At 44.7% G+C, this 19,521-nt stretch overlaps 1 protein-coding gene across 3 annotated transcripts; it reads left to right on the forward strand.

Annotated features, from left to right (window-relative positions):
- Positions 1-333: 333 nt before the first annotated feature.
- CSRP2 (cysteine and glycine rich protein 2) lies at positions 334-18,679 on the forward strand. 3 transcript variants are annotated; one of them, XM_062203170.1, is made up of 7 exons: positions 351-441; positions 6,582-6,685; positions 12,236-12,348; positions 14,725-14,893; positions 16,607-16,736; positions 17,814-17,907; positions 18,389-18,679. In XM_062203170.1, the coding sequence occupies exons 3-7, from the start codon at positions 12,237-12,239 to the stop codon at positions 18,463-18,465; spliced, it is 582 nt and encodes a 193-aa protein (XP_062059154.1). In that variant the 5' UTR covers positions 351-441; positions 6,582-6,685; position 12,236; the 3' UTR covers positions 18,466-18,679. The 3 variants fall into 3 exon arrangements, with proteins under 3 accessions (XP_062059153.1, XP_062059154.1, XP_062059155.1); XM_062203169.1 differs by lacking the exon at positions 6,582-6,685 and having other exon boundaries at positions 334-441; XM_062203171.1 differs by lacking the exons at positions 351-441; positions 6,582-6,685; positions 12,236-12,348 and adding an exon at positions 15,179-15,251 and having other exon boundaries at positions 14,770-14,893.
- The last annotated feature ends 842 nt before the right edge of the window (positions 18,680-19,521 follow it).

The raw sequence follows: 19,521 nt of genomic DNA on the forward strand, positions 1-19,521 counted from the left end.
GCGCTGCAGGCTGTGGTCGGGAGGGACCCCAGGACTTGGGTGGCGCGGGAAGCAGCAGGAAGAGGCGGGATGCCTGCCTTTTGTCTTTCGGGTCCTCGGCCCGCAGGCGAGCAGCGCGCGCACCCCGCCTGCGTCAGACCCCCACACCTGCGGGAGCGAGTCCCAGGATCCGCCGCGGGGCGGGGGCGGGGCGGAGGCAGGCCACGCCCACCCACTTGCGTGTGTTTCCCGCCTGCGTCAGACCCCCACACCTGCGGGAGCGAGTCCCAGGATCCGCCGCGGGGCGGGGGCGGGGCGGAGGCAGGCCACGCCCACTGGCGTGTGTTTAAATTGACCGCAGCGCGCGCCGCGCCGGGCTCGGGCGTTCGCATTCCCTGCGCGGTTGTTCACGACGAGGTTCGGCTGCTCGGCTCGCGGGGAGACTCCGCGTCTCTGACTTGAGTGAGTAGGCTGGGAACGTCTCCGCCGTGCAGCGCCCCCTTCCCCCGAGTCAGGCTGCCCTGCTGGCGCCGCCTGTCCCCACCCCGCTCCCCACTTTCCACTCCGTTGCCCCCAAAACACCTGCTCGTTGCGCGCGCCCGTGGGAGGGAAGAAATCCGGCCTGACCGTTAGTTTCCCCTTGCCGGGTTCCTCTGGGCCGAGGCGGCGTCCCCGGGGTTCCTGTTGCTGCTGCTCCGCGTTTTAGGACCGCTGAGCCCCTTTCCCCGTCGCCGGCGCAGGCGGGGGCCGGGTGTGCGCTCAGGGCGGGGGTGAGTTGGGGGCTTCTAATGCCCAGAAACCTTTCCGTGCAACCGCGCTGAGCCCCGGGCAACCCCATTGTGTGGTGGCCTCTGCCCACCCAGTACCGGCTGCGTGAAGCTGTTGGTCACTCTTCGGTTTTTCCAGAACTTTCCACCATTCAGCTCCAAGCAGGGGGAGCGGAATGGTGGCTGTAAGAGTCTGCAACAGGTACTGGACAGGGAAAATTACCCTGGGTTAAAGAGCGGGGTCCCGGAGCTCCAGCAGGCAGGCACTCCGCCCCAACCCCTACCCCCTTCCCGGGGGCAGGGGAGGGCTTCCCAGGCAAGGATCCCTTCCCTCTTCTAAGCCTGGACCTTTGGTGAAAGATACTGGATTAAGGGGTTACCCAACGCGTTTAACCTGTTTGCTTGCAGCCTGCAAACCACATAGGTTTTCACTTGAGAGTGGTGTTCCATGCAGAGCATTGCTTTCATTTGGGTAGTATTTAAACTCTGCAAGTGAAAACAGCCTCTAGTTCCTGACTTTTGTAATTAACCTGTACCAAAGCGCTCCTTTTAAAATGCCAAGAATTGTAATAGGGCAGCCCAATGTTGGCCATACTTTGACTCACGTTTTTCTTTTCTTTTTTTTTGGATTTATTTTGTTGTTTGAAAAACAGAATGATGGGAAAAAAGATCTTAAATCCGCTGATTTACTCCCCAAATGGCTGGAAAGCCAGGAGCCCAGAACTCCATCCTACATGAGTGGCAGGGGCCCAAGCACTGGGGGCTGCTCGCTGCCTTCCCAGGTGCATTAGCAGGGAGCTGGCTGGGAAGGAGGGCAGCCGGGAGTTAATCCATCGCACCACAAAGCTTCCCCCCCTCCCATTCACATTTTCCCAGGGAGAGTTGGGGAGGATGGGATTGAAAAGGGGAAAGCACATAATTGCTAAACCGCACCCCAAACTGCGATTCTTTTAAATACTCTGTGCCCTTCCTCCACTGCTATCTGGGTCACAGTTCTATTAGTTATCTGATAATTTCCTCAGTATCTCTCAGGTTCTTTTTCCTTTGCATTTTGTTTGGTCTTTCAGAGCCCTGTTTCCTTAGAGGCAGGATCTACATTCTCTGAGTCTTTGAAATTCAGTGTTTGCCTGGGTGCCTTGAACATGTTGAATCAGAGCCAAATATGGGTTAATGGAAGGAATGAGAGAGGGAGTAAGAGTGCAGGTGAGGAGACCAAAGATGTAATTTGACTCACGTAGTGTTAGCAGACTTGGTGTGAAGCTTATCAGAAGTTTTTAAGGGATTCTTTCAGATGGATCAAATACTGCATGACACTAGTCTGTGCTAAGTACTGTGCTGAAAGTACTACTGACTGGAGGCCTTTCCTGGTGCAACTGGAAAAGCACTTGGATTTGGGGAAAATTGAATTTTATCCTGAAGCACCGAGGATGTTCATAGAGTAGAAGGTCCAACAATAAATGGGGAACCTTTGAAGCCTGGGTCCACACACAGCTCTGCCAACATAGCTTTCATTCATGATCTGGGTTCCCAACTTCTCTTATGCCAAAAATGAGATGAGTCTAACAAGAAAGACAGGCCTCAGGGCGAGTAAGGATGGCCTGGCAAAAAGGGTAGGGCCAAAGCCAGTCAGGCCCACAGTCTGTCCCATAGGTTTGCTCACAGGCAGGTTACTTCAGCTTATAAAATGACGTCATGGCGTACTTCTTGCAGGGTTGTCATGAAGCACACTGCTGCCTGGATAAAGCCCTGCTCAGCCTGAGAGGCTCCTTGTAATTAGACGGTGGTCTGTAATGTGTTGAACCTGTGGGGGAACGGCTACCAGTGAAAGTCTGTTCCAGGAGGGACATGTTAGGGAATTTCACAGTGTCTCCCAGGCCTTCACTAGTGGTCCCAATGCAGACAGCTAGAGGTTTCCTTGATGTACTGTATCATTTCCTGGGCTGGTGTTTTCATGTAGTCCCTTGGGCTCTGAGAATGGCAACCCCAGATTCCCTTGGGGTCTTGATGGGACTTTCTCGCTTTGTCTCACATACCTGTGACATTGAGACTGCCGGACCCCTTCGCAAAGCATGTTTAAGTGCATAAAATAAAGTACACAGTGGCAAGTTCACCAATTCCCCTAAATTTAAAGGGATCTATCAGTCCTCCCTGGTTAAGAATTTTGATTTACGGCAGTATTTCTCAGTCTGGATGGTGGAAGAGTCTGACAGTTTCTGATTGTTGAAAATTTTATTAGAGGAAGGGCCAGTAGAAGCGTATTGTGGATCATTTGGAAAGCTTATCAGGCCCCTTAGTTTTTCATTTACAATCTCAGTGTGCCAACACTGTTAGAACTACTGATTTTATTATTAGTCTAATAAGAAAAGATCAGAGTCTGTGTAATACATTAGGGCCAGATACGTCTTCAAATCGCTCTAGGACAGAACATTTCATGGTGGAGTAATAACACTTCCAAGAGAAAATGAAGAGAAAATTGAGTCCTCAGAGAATTGAAAAGAATCCACAGAGTACAAGATAGTACCAAGTTGAAAAGAACCCATGCCATTGCCAGAGGGGACAGTCCTACCTCTATGTAGCCAGCAGTGGTTTGATTTTGGGCAGAAAACTCAGAACTTTTGAGTTTTGTTGGTGTTCATTTTTAAGTTGAATTGGTAATTCTGTTTTCAGAGTCGGGAGCCACTCTATCTCAGTGCCTCATCTTCTCCACCCATGAAGTGGGAATAATGATAATGTATACTTTAGCTGAGAGGATTAAAAACTTAATGTAAATAAACTAAGGTAGCTAAGCCATATAGTAAACTTCATATAAATATTTATAATTACTGCCTGTCATATTGTTTGCATCTTGCATATATTGTTTCATCTCAGACTGTCTTAAACATTTCCATTTTTAAAATTAGAAAGCTAGCAGATCACATAGACAACCCAAGATCATCTGGCAAATAAACTCTGGTATTGGCATATAAATCTAGGCCTGGCTACATGTAAAAATCATGCGAATGCTAAATTGTTTGAATAATTACTTATCTTGTACTTTGGACAGAAGGTGGATTGTGTGGCACATATTGGGTGTTATGGTTACCCAGCTTACGGCATAAGCTACATTTTAATTAAGTGTTTTGGCAAGTAGTGATCCAAATCTGTCCAGAATTTTGCTGTACTCAATGTGACTTAAGTGACTACAGGATACAGGATTAGTGAGAATGGCAAGGCTGAGGTAAACACTGGAGTGAGGTTAGACTTCAGTTAGCAGAAATGAGTGCCAGGTTTTTGGTTGGAAGTAGTGGTTTGGTTGTGAGGTTGGTAGACAGAGGGGACTTAATGCCAGCGGGGTAGGTGAAGCTGGGTAGAGAGGAAGGCACTCCTGTGCTTGATTTGGTCACTCAGGGATTGATCATTCTCAGTGACTTCAATGGCTGTATCCCTTAGTGTTCCTTACAGAGGGTTTGTGTGTGTGGCTCTGGTCGGTGACCTCAGTGACTAGTCTAATGCCTGAGCTGGGTGGCCCGGTTCAGTTCCAGCAATGTTGCTAAAGGAAAAGAAAGTCAAAATTTGTGGTCTTGGCATTTTTCCAGGTACTTTACAACTGTTGTCACAGTCACCTGTGAGTTCTCCATTTTCATGTTCTAACAGGAAGACATTGATGCTCAGGAGTTAAGGAAGTTGGCTGAGTTCACGGAGCCGATAACTGGATTTCAGACTTAGGTCTGTGTGATTCCAGTCTCCATGCTGTTTTCTTCATGATCTTTTACACCAGGGAAGCCCTAAGAGGTGGCATGTATGCCATTGTTTTCATGGCAAGTGTTACTAATTACTTTGACTGCACTTGATAATCTTCAGTGTAAGTTCAGGAATGCACTATCAGTGGGTTTGCAACAAGAAACCATTTTTCCATCTCTGTAAAAAAATAAACCACACAGACTTCCAAAAGCCCTTTCTACATGCCTCTCTATCGCTGGTTATATTGTATTACATGTACAATATGTATATTTTACCAAAGTAGAATTCCCTGAGAAACGGGCACCTTTGCTTATAACCGTTTTATTCTCAACTCCTAACCCAGCATACAGCTTATAAAATGTTGGACGGCTTCATAATCAGTAAAGCATTGCACAGTATTTTGCAAGCTGTCCCTATTCTAAACCAGTCCCGTGAGACACAGAAATGAAGTCAGGATGTAGTTGGATGAAGGAGGATGGTAAGTATTTGGCTTGAGAGAGAATAGGAGCATAATGAGAGAATGGATGTATGATGGGTAGGGAAAGATTAGTATGTGTATACACACACCCACACACACACATACACTGATAGCAAAGGTTGAACAACGTAAAATATTGAAAACAAAGACTATCATTTGTTGAGTGCCTGTTATAGACACATTTTCCTATCAAGTCCTCTTAAACTCTCTTCCAAGATAGTTATCCTTGGTTTACAAGTGAGAGCACTGACACTTTGTTGACTCCAGAACCCACGCTGTGTTTCACCCTTGAGCTGAGCCGTCTTAAAGGCCAGGCTGAGGATGTGACTTTGGGAGGAAGAGCCGAATGGAACAGATGCCAGATTACTAAAACATCTTTGGTTCATAGTATCTAGTGAGTCAAAAGGAGCTTGAATATGCAGGTAAACTGGGTAGTAGAAGAAAAAAATTTGAAACAGGCATTGAGTATTTCCAAGTATCTACAGGCCTGAAATCCTGACCTTGCTAAAAAATCTTTGTAATTAGGGATATTTCTACTAACTTTAAGAAGCAAAATCCTTCATACTAAGTTCTTCCTTTTGGCAAATTGGGTTGTAGCCACATTCTAGTGTAATAACAGACTCATATGTAGTAAGACGATGCCAAGCCTTCTGGAAGCACTTAGAATCTGGATTTATAGGCAGAGTCACCCCAAACCTTTAATGTTAGAGCAGACAGCTGAAACTGAGTGGCGACATGTGGACCCAAAATGCATGGAATGAAGTCATTGGGGTCCTAAGATAAGGTGCTAAGTGCAGCAGCTGTGGTACAAGAATGATCTTTGTAATCATTTTGCAGCTTTCAGTTTGTTCACTAGGAAACCAGGTAACTTTACCACAGGTGATTCAGATTTAGACTATAATTTTTCTATAGGGGAAAGGGATAAGTCCAGGAGTTCAGCTGAAAAGAAGGATCAAGGAAAAGGTGACCGTAGGTGTTCGGCTCCTGGCCAAGCTTTTGAATCTATCACGGTGCGTAAATTCTAGTGCTTGATTGAGAAATCGAAGAACGAGACTGAGAAACAGAATAAGCTTGTGTTTGGCCTACTTTTTTTTGAGATGTGTGTAAAATAGGATTTTATTTCTGTCCTTTGCATTCTGTAAATGGATGCACAGGATTCAGGAAAGGTATGAAGCTCCCCATTGCTCAGTGCAGATCCAATTGCTGTGATGAATGGCAGCTGTCATGAAGTAGTACAGCCAAAGGCTTGTAGGAAAAGTGAAGCCTTGCAGTCTCCTACGCACAGCCATGCCAAGAGTGATAGAGGTGCACTTCCTTCTGCCGGATTCAGGAGATGTCCAAAGAGCTTCTGCCTCAGTGTGAATCTGAACTTCATTTTCTTAGACGGTCACTACCGTCAGGGGAACTGTTACAGTTGTACCATGTTTGGCATCCCAGGAAAAGTTTGACCGACTGATAAGATGGTTTTTCCTTTACGTGGTTTGTAGGTGTATAGCTGTGTCCCTTAGGCAATGATCGTTGGATTTTCTTCCTGGAGTACTGAAAGCAGGATGGATAGTACGAGATGCCCCCTCCATCTTCAACCTAGCAATTACTGGATTCCTCTAAGTAATTGTTTCTTTATTTTATCTTCACAGTACCTCCCTCTCTCTGAGGTAGACAGAGCCACCTTTCTCCAGTTAGAAGATAAGAAAACTAAACCCAGGACTGCACAACTGTTGCAATACTGGAGTTAATCCAGGTCTGTCTAAACCAATCAGCCTGCCCCCTCTCCTGCCATCCACTGTAAGATGTTTCAGGCACACAAACTAGAGAATAGTATTAAGGATGCCCAACTATTCATGATCTACTTTAGAAAACATAAATGTTGCTGACGCTTTCTGAGCGTCATTTGCATCATCTCTTGCGTCATTGGCTTTTATCACATTAAAGGTGATTCCGTAAATCCTCAGGAGGCACCAGCATTGTGGTACAGGCTCATGGGGCAGCCATTCCACATCAGCACCTTCAGGTCCCAGCAATTCTGCTTCCAGTCCAGCTCCCTGCTAACGTGCCTGGGAAGGTAGTGGACTCTGTTACCCACACAGGAGACCTGAATGGGGTTACTGACGCCTGACTTTGGCTGGGAGGGAACAAGTATATGGAAGATCTCTTAATCTCTCCTTCCCTCTGTGTAACTCTTTCAAATAAGTAAATTATAAGTAATAAATTTATATAATAAAATTAAATTATTTTAAGTAATAAACTTTGAAGTAAGTAAATCTGTTAACAGCAATCCCCAGGAAAGCCCTTAAATGGGGATTGGCACTGTGATGCAGCTCTGCTCCTGATCCAGCTCCCTGCTAAGGCATCGGGGAAGACGGCAGAGGATGGCCCAAGTGCTGGGGCCCCCGCCACCCATGTATCAGACCAGGATGGAGGAGTTCTTGCTCTGACCTGGCCCTAACCTGGCTGTTGGCGCCGTGTGGAGAGTGAGCCAGCCAATGGAAGGTCTTTGTCTCTGTTTCTCTATGTCCTTCTGCCTTTTAATAGAATCAACAAATCTTTTTTTTTTTTTTTTCTTTAAAAAAAGGAAAGAAAACCCTTTGGGTAGAACTTTAAATACTTTGATATAGCTAAATACTCTGGTAGATGATGTAAGGAACGCAGAGATGTGGTCCTTTCTCGAGGAGCAGAAGCTGTAACTTACAGGAAGTTGAGTGTTGTGGAATTTGAGTGTTTCCTGAGATCTGACACACACATTGGGCTGGTGTCATGCATACAGTAGAAAGAGTTGACTTGTACCAGGTGAATTTAATGTGACCTAGAATTACAGAAACAGAGGGAAGATAGGTTCTTCCCCTCAACAAATCCATGCTGCTCTTCATAGGCATGGAAGAGAATAACATACACTGACTAGTTAGGTTTTTAAGAATATATTTTTAAATATTAGAGGCAACCTTCTCTGACCTCAGTCTTGATAGAAGTCTAGCTCCTTGTTGATGATTGTTCCAAAACAATGTGTGAAAATGAAAGATAACCGGGTTGATACCAAACAGTTCACTTCCTAATGCCCGGACCAGTGCGGCAGTCAGAAATGTTTTGGCAAGCAGAGTATTTTGAGAGCCAGCTGGTGCTTGGGATTCAACACGAGTATTTGTAGTATCATTACACCTGGCCTGTGTTGGACTTTGCTTTCCGCAGGTATCATAAAAGGACTGCCAGCAATGTCTTGTCCTATCCATGGGCATTCCAATACTCGGGTCACCTTGGAGGCAAGGGGAAAGTCAGTCACTGACTGCACTCCAGTCTTGGGACAGTGCAGGCTACTAGAACCAGAGCTGTGTATCTGAAGTTTTACAGTCAGACTCGAGTTTCACTCTGGATTTAAACAATGGAGCACCTGTCTCCAGGGAAGGGAATAAACAATTTCATATAACTACAAAAGCGCCCAGTTGTTGCAAGGTACTGATCCTACGTGCATGCCTTCACAGCCATATACAATTTGTGAACTCTAGGAATTACTTTTCTTGTGTTCATATAAAAGAAATAGGCTTTTTGCAATCGAGGTTGAAGGGTTAGTGATAACTAGTCATACCTTCCATGTCTTTGTGTGTGGTGTGATGTTTGTTTAAAGGAACAGGAGCTCCAATTCCAAAGTGCTTTAAAAGGAATTTATTGGCTCATATAACTGAGTAGTGCAGGATAAGATGAGAAACAGCTGGACTCAAGCTGAGACGCTCTAAACCATCTTTATTTTTCTCTCTGCTAGCTTCATTCTTAAGTTCTTAGAAACCATTCTAGTTCTTTGCGTTGCTAGCACCTCCAAGTCCATATTCACAAAATTCTAAAGCAAGGCTGTGAGTTTAACTTTCATTGAAGTAGATTGGGTATGTGCCCGTTCCTTCTTGTCAATAATTGTGGCAAGAAGGGTGGATGCCCTAATCTTATTGCCCATGGCTAAGCCTCATTCCAGCCCTGGAGCTTCGGTTTGCTGTTTGAATGTTTTGTCCCCTCCAAAACTCATGTTGCAACTCAGTCCTCCATGCAGCTGTGTCTGGAGGTGGAGCCTGATAGGAAGTGCTTGGTTAACTGCGGTACCACCACTGAAAAAGGCTTGCAGTGTGACTTTGGCTTTCTCCTGTCCTCCCATGTAAGGAACAGCACTCCTTCCCTCTGGAGGATGCAGTGTGCAAGCACCATCTTGAAAGTGGAGACTGGGCACTCCCCAGACACGGAACCGGTTGATGCCTTAATCTTGGACTTCCTGCCTCCAAACTGAGAAATTTTGTAGTTCATAAATGACCCAGTTTCAGGTATTCTAGCAGCATAAAATGGATGAAGAATCAGTATCTAAACCAGTGCTTTTCTCTAGCTTAAGGACCATTTTGTTTTAGCTTCTAAGTACAGACTGATTCTGCTCAACAAAATGAGTCCATCGCTCAAGTCGTTGATTGGTGTGGCTTAAGAGTATATAAGAATGGCCGGCGCCGCGGCTCACTAGGCTAATCCTCCACCTGCGGCACGGGCACACCAGGTTCTAGTCCCAGTCGGGGCGCCGGATTCTGTCCTGGTTGCTCCTCTTCCAGGCCAGCTCTCTGCTGTGGCCCAGGAGGGCAGTGGAGGATAGCACAAGTGCTTGGGCCCTGCACCTGCATGGGAGACCAGGAAGAAGCACCTGGCTCCTGGCTTCAGATCGGCATAGCTCCAGCCATAGTGGCCATTTGGGGAGTGAACCAATGGAAGGAAGACCTTTCTGTCTAACTGCCTGTCAAAAAAAAAAAAAAAAAAAAGCTTCAAATGCTTGTTGCAATTTTGTCTTGAATTGGTAACCAGCATAGTGGACCATCATTACACCACATTTTAGTACCTGCTCCTCTGAATGACGTGTGTTTAAAAAAGAGATTAGGAGGGGGCAGATATGCCTGCATCTGATATCAGAGAGCTTGAGTTCAATGACCCACTCTGGCTGCCTGCTAGGGAAGACCCTGAGAGGCAACCATGATGGCTCAAGTGATTGGGTTACCGCACTCACATGGATTGAGTTCCCTTCTGGCTTCAGCTCCAAGCCATTCCCAGCTGTTGTGGGAATTAGGAGAGAGAACTTGTAGATGGATGCTCACTCTCCAAATTGCTCCATCTCAAAGAAAAATTATTTTAAAGGGGTGGGTATCTGGCCTAGTGCTTAAGATCCCATGTCTCACTGGAGAGTGTGGGTTCAATTTCGGCTCCGACTCTTGACTCCAGCTTTATACTACTGCAGTCCTTGGGAGGCAGCAGATGATGGCTCAAATAGCTGTGTTCCCACCACCGTGTGCAGATCATGGGTTAGAGCTTTGGTCCTGACCCATCTGAAGCTGATGCAGGCATTTGGGGAGTGAACCTGTGAATGGGAGATACCTCTGCCCGCCCTCCCTCCGTGTGTGTGTGTGTATGTGTGTGTGTGTGGGAGGGAGGGAGGGATATAATTGCTTTTGTGGAAGAAACTGAAAAAGCTATTCCTAAAACAAGTAAGACACCCAGCACAGTGATGAATTCTCTAGATCTTTGTTTTGCAATGTCCTTATCTTAGTGGGCAGGAAATTGTTGGGGTCTGGACTGTCTTCATAGGTTAGGATGAGAATTCACCACCTCCCTTTTTGAGACTGAAGTTTCTTTGATCTTTTCTGCTTTAGCAGCACTTCCCTTTTTTAAAAAAGAACTTTTCTTTAATATAAATTTCGAAGGCACAACTTTTGGATTATAGCGGTTTTTCCCCCCATAACCTCCCTCCCACCCACAAACCATCCCATCTCCTAGTCCTTCTCCCATCCCATTCTTCATTAAGATTCATTTTTTTTAATTAATTTATTTTTTGACAGAGTAGACAGTGAGAGAGAGAGAGACAGACAGAGAGAAAGGTCTTCCTTTGCCGTTGGTTCACCCTCCAATGGCTGCCGCAGCTGGCGTGCTGCGGCCGGCGCACCGTGCTGATCCAATGGCAGGAGCCAGGTGCTTCTCCTGGTCTCCCATGGGGTGCAGGGCCCAGGCACTTGGGCCATCCTCCACTGCACTCCCCGGCCACAGCAGAGAGTTGGCCTGGAAGAGGGGCAACCGGGACTAGAACCTGGTGTGGACCTTGGTCTCAGTGAGGCACAGAGACCTAAGTCACAGCCATCTGGGTGGCTGGCTATTGTGGTCACAGCAGTCTCCATGCTGGCATCTGTACCAGTCGCAGACACAACTTAGGCAGTAATTATACACAACTGCAGAAGACAAATACAAAACCTGCTCTTACAGGGCAACACCCTTTCTTTCCCCCTAGCAAGTGTGTTATAGCTTGTGTTTGTTAAATGATAAGAATTTGGTGCTAGAATGTTATTAAATGCAATAAAAGTTCCTACCCAAGAGGAAGCTCTGCAGCTGAGTTTTACGAACATTCATGGAAAGTGAAGGTATTGGAGAAGCCCATGTTTGCCTTTTCACTTCTCACGTTTCCTTATCTGCTGTGGATTCTAGAGCCAGGGTTTGTGTCGTGTCTGCTATCCTGCACTGTTGCACTGAATGCAGGCCTCTTTGGCTCGTCATGCATACGTTTTTCTCAGTTTCCTCATGACAGCTGTAATTTGAGAGAAGACATGAGGTTATGTCGGAGAAACACAGGCCTTGAAAATAAGTGGTCAGAGTGGTTAATAAAGAAAATCTGAGGGTGGGTGCTGTGGCACAGTGGGTTAAGCTACTGGCCTAGGAAAGCAGTGGAGGATGGCCCAGATGCTTGGGCCCCTGCACCCACGTGGAAGACCTGGAAGAAGCTCCTGGCTTTGGCCTGGCCCAGCCCAGGTTTTTGTGGCCATTTGGGGAGTGAACCAGTGAATGGAAGACCTGTCTCTGTGTCACTCTTTCAGATTAATAAATTAAAACCTGCAGCTGTCCCAGGGTGTTTTTTTTTTTTTTTTTAAATTTATTTGAAAGTCAGTTACACAGAGCAGAGGCAGAGAGAGGTCTTCCATCCGATGGTGCACTCCCCAATTGGCCGCAACGGCCGGAGCTGCGCTGATCCAGAGCCAGGAGCTTCCTCTGGGTCTCCCACGTGGGCGCAGGGGCCCAAGGACTTGGGCCATCTTCTACTGCTTTCCCAGGCCATAGCAGAGAGCTGGATCAGAAGAGGAGCAGCAGAGACTCAAACCGGCACCCAAATTGGATGCTGGCGCCTCAGGCAAGGCATTAACTCACTGTGCCACAGCGCTGGCCTGTCCCAGGGTTTAAACAGCCTTTTAGGGAGCTTGTCAGAAAAGTTGGGTAGATCATTCTAATGAATCCTTTATCTTTACAGAATGCCTGTCTGGGGAGGTGGCAACAAGTGTGGGGCCTGCGGGAGGACTGTGTACCATGCAGAAGAAGTGCAGTGCGATGGGAGGAGCTTCCACCGCTGCTGCTTCCTATGCAGTAAGTGTCCTCCGTGCTCCTTCGTTCACAGCATGCATGTGTCAAAAGCTTCCATTTACCTGTTTAAATGTAGTTTTGCTAATAGAGATGCACAGTGGTTTTTAGATGCACAAGTGGTTTTATCTGGAAGTTCCCTGAGGTGTATGCAAGTGCTGAGCTTAACAGCCTGGACACGAGAAGCTCTTGGCCTTCGGTGTAGCCATTTGGCTTCCACTTAGTTGCCATGTCTGTTTCGTTTGCTTCCCTGAGAGCTCAGTGTCATGATGGAGTCTGGCACCTAACAGTTTCTGGCACATTCTAAGGGCATGGCTCCAGATTTTTAGTGACACTCCAGCTTTCTCGTCTGGTTGGCTCTTTGAAACCTTGCTTAATTGGTATTGCACTCATAATTAAAATTCAGATATTTTGGTCAAATTTTATTCTGAGTGAATGTCCAGAGTTCTAGTTATTTACATTCTCAACTTGAGGGACAGGAGGTTAGGTGTGAACACCTCAGGGGCAAACTGGGAAGTACTGCATGGGAAATCTCAGTGACTGTTTCAGACCACCACCTGCCCGCATGCTCTCCAGACAGCAGACTCTAGCCACGAGAACACTCACAGGAGAGCAGCCCAGCCCCCGCAGGTTGTCTGACAACAACGTCTTCACTTTTAAGGCACTAAAGGAGTGGCTTTACCAAAGTCTTCATTAATTCATCTTTTGATGAGTTTTCTTTAATGAAAGATTTATTAGGTCAGAGGAAGCCACCTAGAGTGCAGATACCTGCTCTATTCATTGTAGTCAAAATTATTGTAAGAAGCCATATGTTAAAATTTAAGTGACATTAAGAAGTCATCTTCAGAAAAACCCTGCATTGTTCTTTGTCTCAGCATTCAAGGTGTCAGGATTGTTTCACAGACAGTGAAACGTTGCAGTCAGAAAAAATATCACAAGCGAGTGTTTGCTATGAAACCTCCATAGTAGCTACTGTTCCTCAGATTTGGTCTAGCCATTTTTTGTTACTTTTTGTTTTTCAAAGAATACTTTTCAGCAGTTTTGTAACCAAGAAAGCAAAAGAACAAAAATGCAAATACTTTAGAAATTATTGTTTCATCTAAAGTTAGTGTTTACTAACTGGCAAGTTTTCTACTGGCCATTTTTACTCCTTCCTAACATTGGTCTCTGCTGACTAAAGCCTTTGAAGGAAATAACTCAGAGTGGTTTGCAGACCTCTAAGAACTTTACTACAGAGAATGGGAATGAGAACAGGGAGAGATGGGTGGTTATGTTTAATTTTCCTACAAGCATACCTTGGTTAATACATGGTTTTAAAGCAGATTTTACTTATTTACATTTATTCTGTCCAGTAAGAATATCTGTACTTAGGCAATGGAATAATTTTAGGTTAGCTGTATCTTTAAGCAAATACATTTTGTCACTTTTTAGCCATAACAATTAGGTTCCAGAAGCCAAGACTTCAGTCTAAGATAATAGAACACTTAAATTCTTTTCAATTGGCCAGCTTGTTTTTCCCTTCCGTCTTGCTGTCTCCCTCCTCCCTCCTATTTGGGGAAGGAAACCCCTCTTTGACACACTCTTCGATTTCCAGCTGCCTGATTGTGTGACCAGCATGGTCTCTCACACTGTACTATTTTTCTCAAGCTTAACTGAAGTTTTAGAAAGTGAAATAATGTCTGGATAAAACATGATGACATTTGGCAGTTTTATGAAGTGGGCTATGTGGAAATGTCTTGTGGCGAGAAATCCATCAAGAAAGAATGTATGAATCTCCTTTGGGACAGAAGGGAAAACAAAAGCAGACTTTAAACACTTGGTGAGTTTCAGACATACTTATCACTGCTGGAGAAGTTGGAGGGTAGATGAAAGCATCACACTTTTCCCCACTCCAGACTAGTGATGAAAACTAGAATCCTGGATTCAAAACTTTCTATCCCGGAAGGATGCATTTTGGGTGGGAGGTGCCACAGAGGCACCAAAATAACTCTTTTCTTTGTTCGGTTGTGGCCTGACAATGCCTGGTAAAGATAGATGAAAAAATTGTGTTGAGGGTGGGAGTAAGGCACTGTTCATTTTACTCCTTCTGTTCATGTAATTATAGCTGTCTGAAACTTCTCTCCCGTCTGCCAGAATAGCAAATCACTTTGAAAACTCTGCTGGATATTAAAATTCTGATCCCTTTATCATATCTGTGGAGGCAGAAACTCTCCTCAAGTGCAGCTGATCAGTCCAGGTGATATCATGGCTTTGGGGAAATCACAGGGTAAACTAGGAATGTGAGGGTCTCTGCCTTTACCGACTATAGACCAACTCCGCCCCCACTGTTAGAAACGGTGTCAATGGAACACGTGTAAAAGTCTAACTTTCCCCCCTTCTCAGTGGTTTGCAGGAAAAATTTAGATAGCACAACAGTGGCAATTCATGATGAAGAGATCTACTGCAAATCCTGCTATGGAAAGAAGTATGGGCCCAAAGGCTACGGTTATGGCCAGGGTGCTGGCACGCTCAACATGGACCGTGGTGAGAGACTGGGCATCAAGCCAGAGAGGTGAGATAGGAGAGTGTGTGATACCTTCAGAAATGAGTTCTTGCAATGTGACCTAGTGGCAGGAACCCAGGAGTTTCCAGATTTGTAGCTGAAATTCAGCAAACAAAATGTGACTTAGGTTTTCTAATATAAATTACGGTTCAAGTTCAAAATGTTGACAGTTGGGGTCCCAGCAAAGTTCTTATTACAGTGATTTCTACTCCTGGTTTTATAGCATTCCAAGAAGTATAAAGGAGTCTTTGTGGTCTCAAAAGCAAGTGATTTAAATTTACTTGCATTTCACAGCATTTTGGAGATCAGATGTAATGAAATTCAGTGGTGGAAAAATGTGGTATCTGAATCATGAGTTTTTTCTCATGTCAATGAAAATTCCTGTCACTTTTTGTGTAAGGCTTTTTCCTCAAGAAGTTACTTTCCTCAAACAGATTAGGAATTGGAATTATCTCCTGTTTTTTTCTGAGAGAACACTGTTAACTTTAAAGGCTCTGGTACCAAAGTGGGCATTTTTCTATTAAGGCTCACCAGTTTACTGATTCTCTAGCCATTCATTTAATGTCTGAGCCCCTATTTCCTTATCTATAATAGGAGGCAACAAACCCTTCAAAGTTTTCTAAAGGCAGATGGGTGATACGAGAAGTTCTTGTTATAATGACTGCTGGATTTGGAAATTCTTTATGGAAATCTAACTTCAAATGTTAATAATCTTTTAAAGATCACTTTTAAGTGTACCTGAAGGTTGCAGAGTTTTGGAAAATTAAGGACATTGAAATACTTTGAATTGGTATTGGTCATTAGAATAAGATTTCCAGTGGCCAAATCAGATGGTTAAAAAAAAAAGCTTAGCTAGAAGTGTATAATATATTGGAAATGCATGGGAAATACTTGAGTAAATTGTTTATGAAAAGGTATTTCTAAGTAAACATTTTATGTGATGTCAAATAAGTTTGCAGCTAAAGAGAATGCAAATGTTTCCTAATGGAAAAAAAGTTATCAGCAGATAGCTAAGTATCAACTGTCATTATGTATCTTCTCAACAAGATTCTTAAATATTACAGCCCCTCAGGATGTTATATACAGAGTAGGCACACCTACTTTACTAAATGGGGAAAAAAGTTCCTACTGAGAACTACATACACCCAGTGAATAGTGACAGAAATATTACCATCTCCACAGAAAAAGCTAAACAGTAAGAAACGTTTATTCATTTTCCCCTATTCAGGATGTACTGGGAAAAGTTAAGCAATTTGAAAAGCATATTTCACTTTCTAGTTATCAAGTACTTATTAAAGCAACTGACCTATATGCAGAATTACCTAACTACTTAACATAGATTTGTTTTCAATCTCTGAAGGAAAAAGCTAGTTGTGATTCCAATGACGTTAATGTGGATCTGGGGTCAAAAAGTGTGCTGTAGTAGGTTTTTAAAAGGCATAACATAATTGCTGAGCAGAGAAACTAATGCTTGAGGTTACATGAATTCTCTGGACTCGGACAGCTCTAACAGTTTGGAGTACTGTCTGGCTTTAAAATGAGCCTCTGTACAGGGTAAAGGAGTAACTCTGGCTAGCACCTGAAATTAATTTCTTCTGTTTTCCTGTATTATCTGCAAAGGCATCTAGCCTTGAGATAGAATAGCACTTCCCTCATTCCTACCTTGTGGACTTAAAGGCATTTTTGAAAATATTAACTTTTTTTTTTTCCCCTTTCCATAAGTGTTCAGCCTCACAGACCTACAACAAATCCGAACACTTCTAAATTTGCTCAGAAATATGGAGGTGCTGAGAAGTGTTCCAGATGTGGGGATTCTGTATATGCTGCCGAGAAGATAATTGGAGCTGGAAAGGTAAAGTACCTTTTTTTTTTTTTTTTTTGATACTTATTTGAAAGGCAGAGTTACAGAGAGAGGTCTTTCATTTGCTGGTACACTCTCCAAATGGGTATAATGGCCAGAGCTGGGCCAATCCAAAGCCAGGAGCTTCTTCTGGGTCCCCTACGTGGGTGCAGGGGCCCAATGACTTTGGGCCATCTTCCACTGCTTTCTCAGGCCACAGCAAAAAGCTGAATCAGAAATGGAGCAGCTGGGACTTGAACCTATGCCTATATGGGATGCTGGCACTGCAAGTGATGACTTTACCCGTTATGCCACAGTGCCGGTCCCATAAAGTGCTATTTTGAATTAACAGCAAATGACTCCAGTTTCTTTTCTTGCCTAAGCCACCTAAAAAGCCAGACTGTTACAGACCTGGAATGTACACGTTATTCAGTGTAGTTTAAAACAATGATTTCAGTCACTGGCTGCCTACTGGGCATGTAGACTTGGAACCATCACCACATACCATTTTGGAGCTATAGTGCTGTCACCCAGAAAGGCTACAGGCAGTCCTGAAAGCATCACATCGGATTTTCGGCAAGATCTGAGGCTCCCTAGCAGCTCTCAGTCCATGGAATAAAGTTTAAGCACTGCCTTTTTGCAGGTGACCTAGGATGTAAGACCCCGACGACAGTCTCTGTAAACTTCCTTGATGATGTTGAGCCAAAGCTATCAGGAACTTGCATTGGGTCGATCTTCCCAAGTCACCTCTCACAACATATCTGAGTTAGACTGCAGGGGGCTGGCACTATGGTGCAGTGAGTCAAGCTGCCTGTGAGCACTGGGTTGAGTCCTGGCTGCTCTGCTTCCCACCCAGCTCTCTGCAGTGGAAGATGGCCCAAGAACTTGGGACTCCTGCCTGCCACGTGAGATACCAGGATGGAGTTCCAGGCTCCTGCCTCAGCCTGGCCCTGTCCCAGCCATTTGGGTAGTGAACCAGTGGACAGATGTTCCCTCCCCCTAATTGTGCCTTTCCAAGAAAGAAATCTTTAAAAGAAATACTGCAGGAAACATGCCTCTCACATGTGCTAACACATCTGTTGCTTCTAGCCCTGGCACAAAAACTGTTTCCGATGTGCAAAATGTGGAAAGAGTCTTGAATCAACAACTCTGACTGAGAAGGAAGGAGAAATCTATTGTAAAGGTAAAATTTGTCACTGATCTCCATATGAAAATACTACACAAACTGCTGGTTAATGCGAAGTCACCAGCACTAAGCAAGAACAAAACAAATACTCTGCACATAGGGAAAATAAAATATCCTGAAGCAAGTGTTGTAGCATAGGTTAAGCCACATCCCAGATACTTAGAGATGGCAGAAAACTACAAACAGTGCCCATTTACTGTCATTTAAAACTCTCCCGTAAATATACCAGCCTGTTTTAAGTAAAGCATGTGGACATATGAAGGTAACAGATACATAATTTACCTGGTCCTTCATGCTTGATACTCAAAGGGACCATGAGCATTGTGGAACTAGATTGCCTGAAATTTGTCTCATAGATTGAAGACATTTAAAGGCACATATTGCAATTAGAGTAAGTTCAACTCTTTGGCATACTGAGGTTGTCTTGTCTTAAACAAGGCTAACAAAGCTTAATGGGCTTGTACTCTTTCTTTCCTAGGATGTTATGCAAAGAACTTTGGGCCTAAGGGATTTGGTTATGGCCAAGGAGCAGGAGCTCTCGTTCACGCTCAGTAAAGGTGCAACCCCAGAACTAAGCGTTACACACCAAGAGTCTTCTCATAATCTATACACCGATAAACTGTGAAAATCCACCAGCATTAAGTACTGTGTATTGCCCTGTACTTGGCTAAGCTGGCTAACTTGCAGGAAGAGAGCAGTGTATTCTTTTGCTTTATTCACCAGCATTTTCAAGAACCCTTTCTTCATTTTAAATAAAATTTCAGTTTGATCTGGGTGTGCACTTTTTTTATTAATCGTTTTGAGGAGCTTCTCTGATTTGTTAGTGAAAGATCATTTAGTTAGAGAATTAAACCGTTATTCAGGTGACTCCCAGGCTAATGGTTGCTTCAGAGGTGGTGGCTCAAGAGGGTTGCTGGTCAGTAGCAAGCTATTGCCCTCTATTTCCTTCCCACTCATTACTGCTTGGCAGTTTTCCCCCAGAGCACAGCTTGTAGATACCCTACTTTAGAATTACCTGGGCCCCACAGAAGCAGAATACCAGGTGCAGAGAGAAACCCTTTTAACAAGTTTCCCAAAGGCACACTGACCCAACTTGGGCAAGCTGTTAAAACAATGAAGTTTTTGGGGCCTGTGCTGTGGTGTAGCGGGTAAAGCCCTGGTCTGCAGTGCCGGCATCCCATGTGGGTGCTGGTTCGAGTCCCGGCTGCTGCACTTCCGATCCAGCTCTCTGCTGTGGTCCTTGAGCCCCTGTAGCCATGTGGGAGGCCAGTTGGGGAGTGGACCAGCGGATGGAACTCCCTGTCTCTTTTAAATAAATCATTAGACAACCATAGAATCTACATATGGCTCTTCCTCGACTGCTGTGATAGGTGGTGGCTGACCAAATCCTGGAAGCTGAAGTACACCGTTCATAGTCCTGTGTAAGGAGCTAAAAAGGTTGCAATGTCTGGGCACATGAGCTGGGTCAGGTAGACAAAGGCACATTAGACTATAAGGATTGTTTTCATTATCCCCCACCCCCAAGTGAAGGGTATGGAACTGGTCTATATTAGTAAAACAACCAGCCTCACAAATCTTTTTTTCTACAGCCATTTTAACACACTACTGCAC

This window comes from Lepus europaeus, chromosome 10 (assembly GCF_033115175.1).
Source record: "Lepus europaeus isolate LE1 chromosome 10, mLepTim1.pri, whole genome shotgun sequence".
NCBI lineage: Eukaryota > Metazoa > Chordata > Mammalia > Lagomorpha > Leporidae > Lepus > Lepus europaeus.

Coding starts and splice junctions, on each gene's coding strand:
- CSRP2 (XM_062203169.1), top strand. CDS start 12,237: ATGCCTGTCTGGGGAGGTGGCAACAAGTGTGGGGCCTGCGGGAGGACT. Junction 16,737..17,813: donor AGATAATTGGAGCTGGAAAG/GTAAAGTACCTT, acceptor TGTTGCTTCTAG/CCCTGGCACAAAAACTGTTT. Junction 17,908..18,388: donor AGGAGAAATCTATTGTAAAG/GTAAAATTTGTC, acceptor TTTCTTTCCTAG/GATGTTATGCAAAGAACTTT.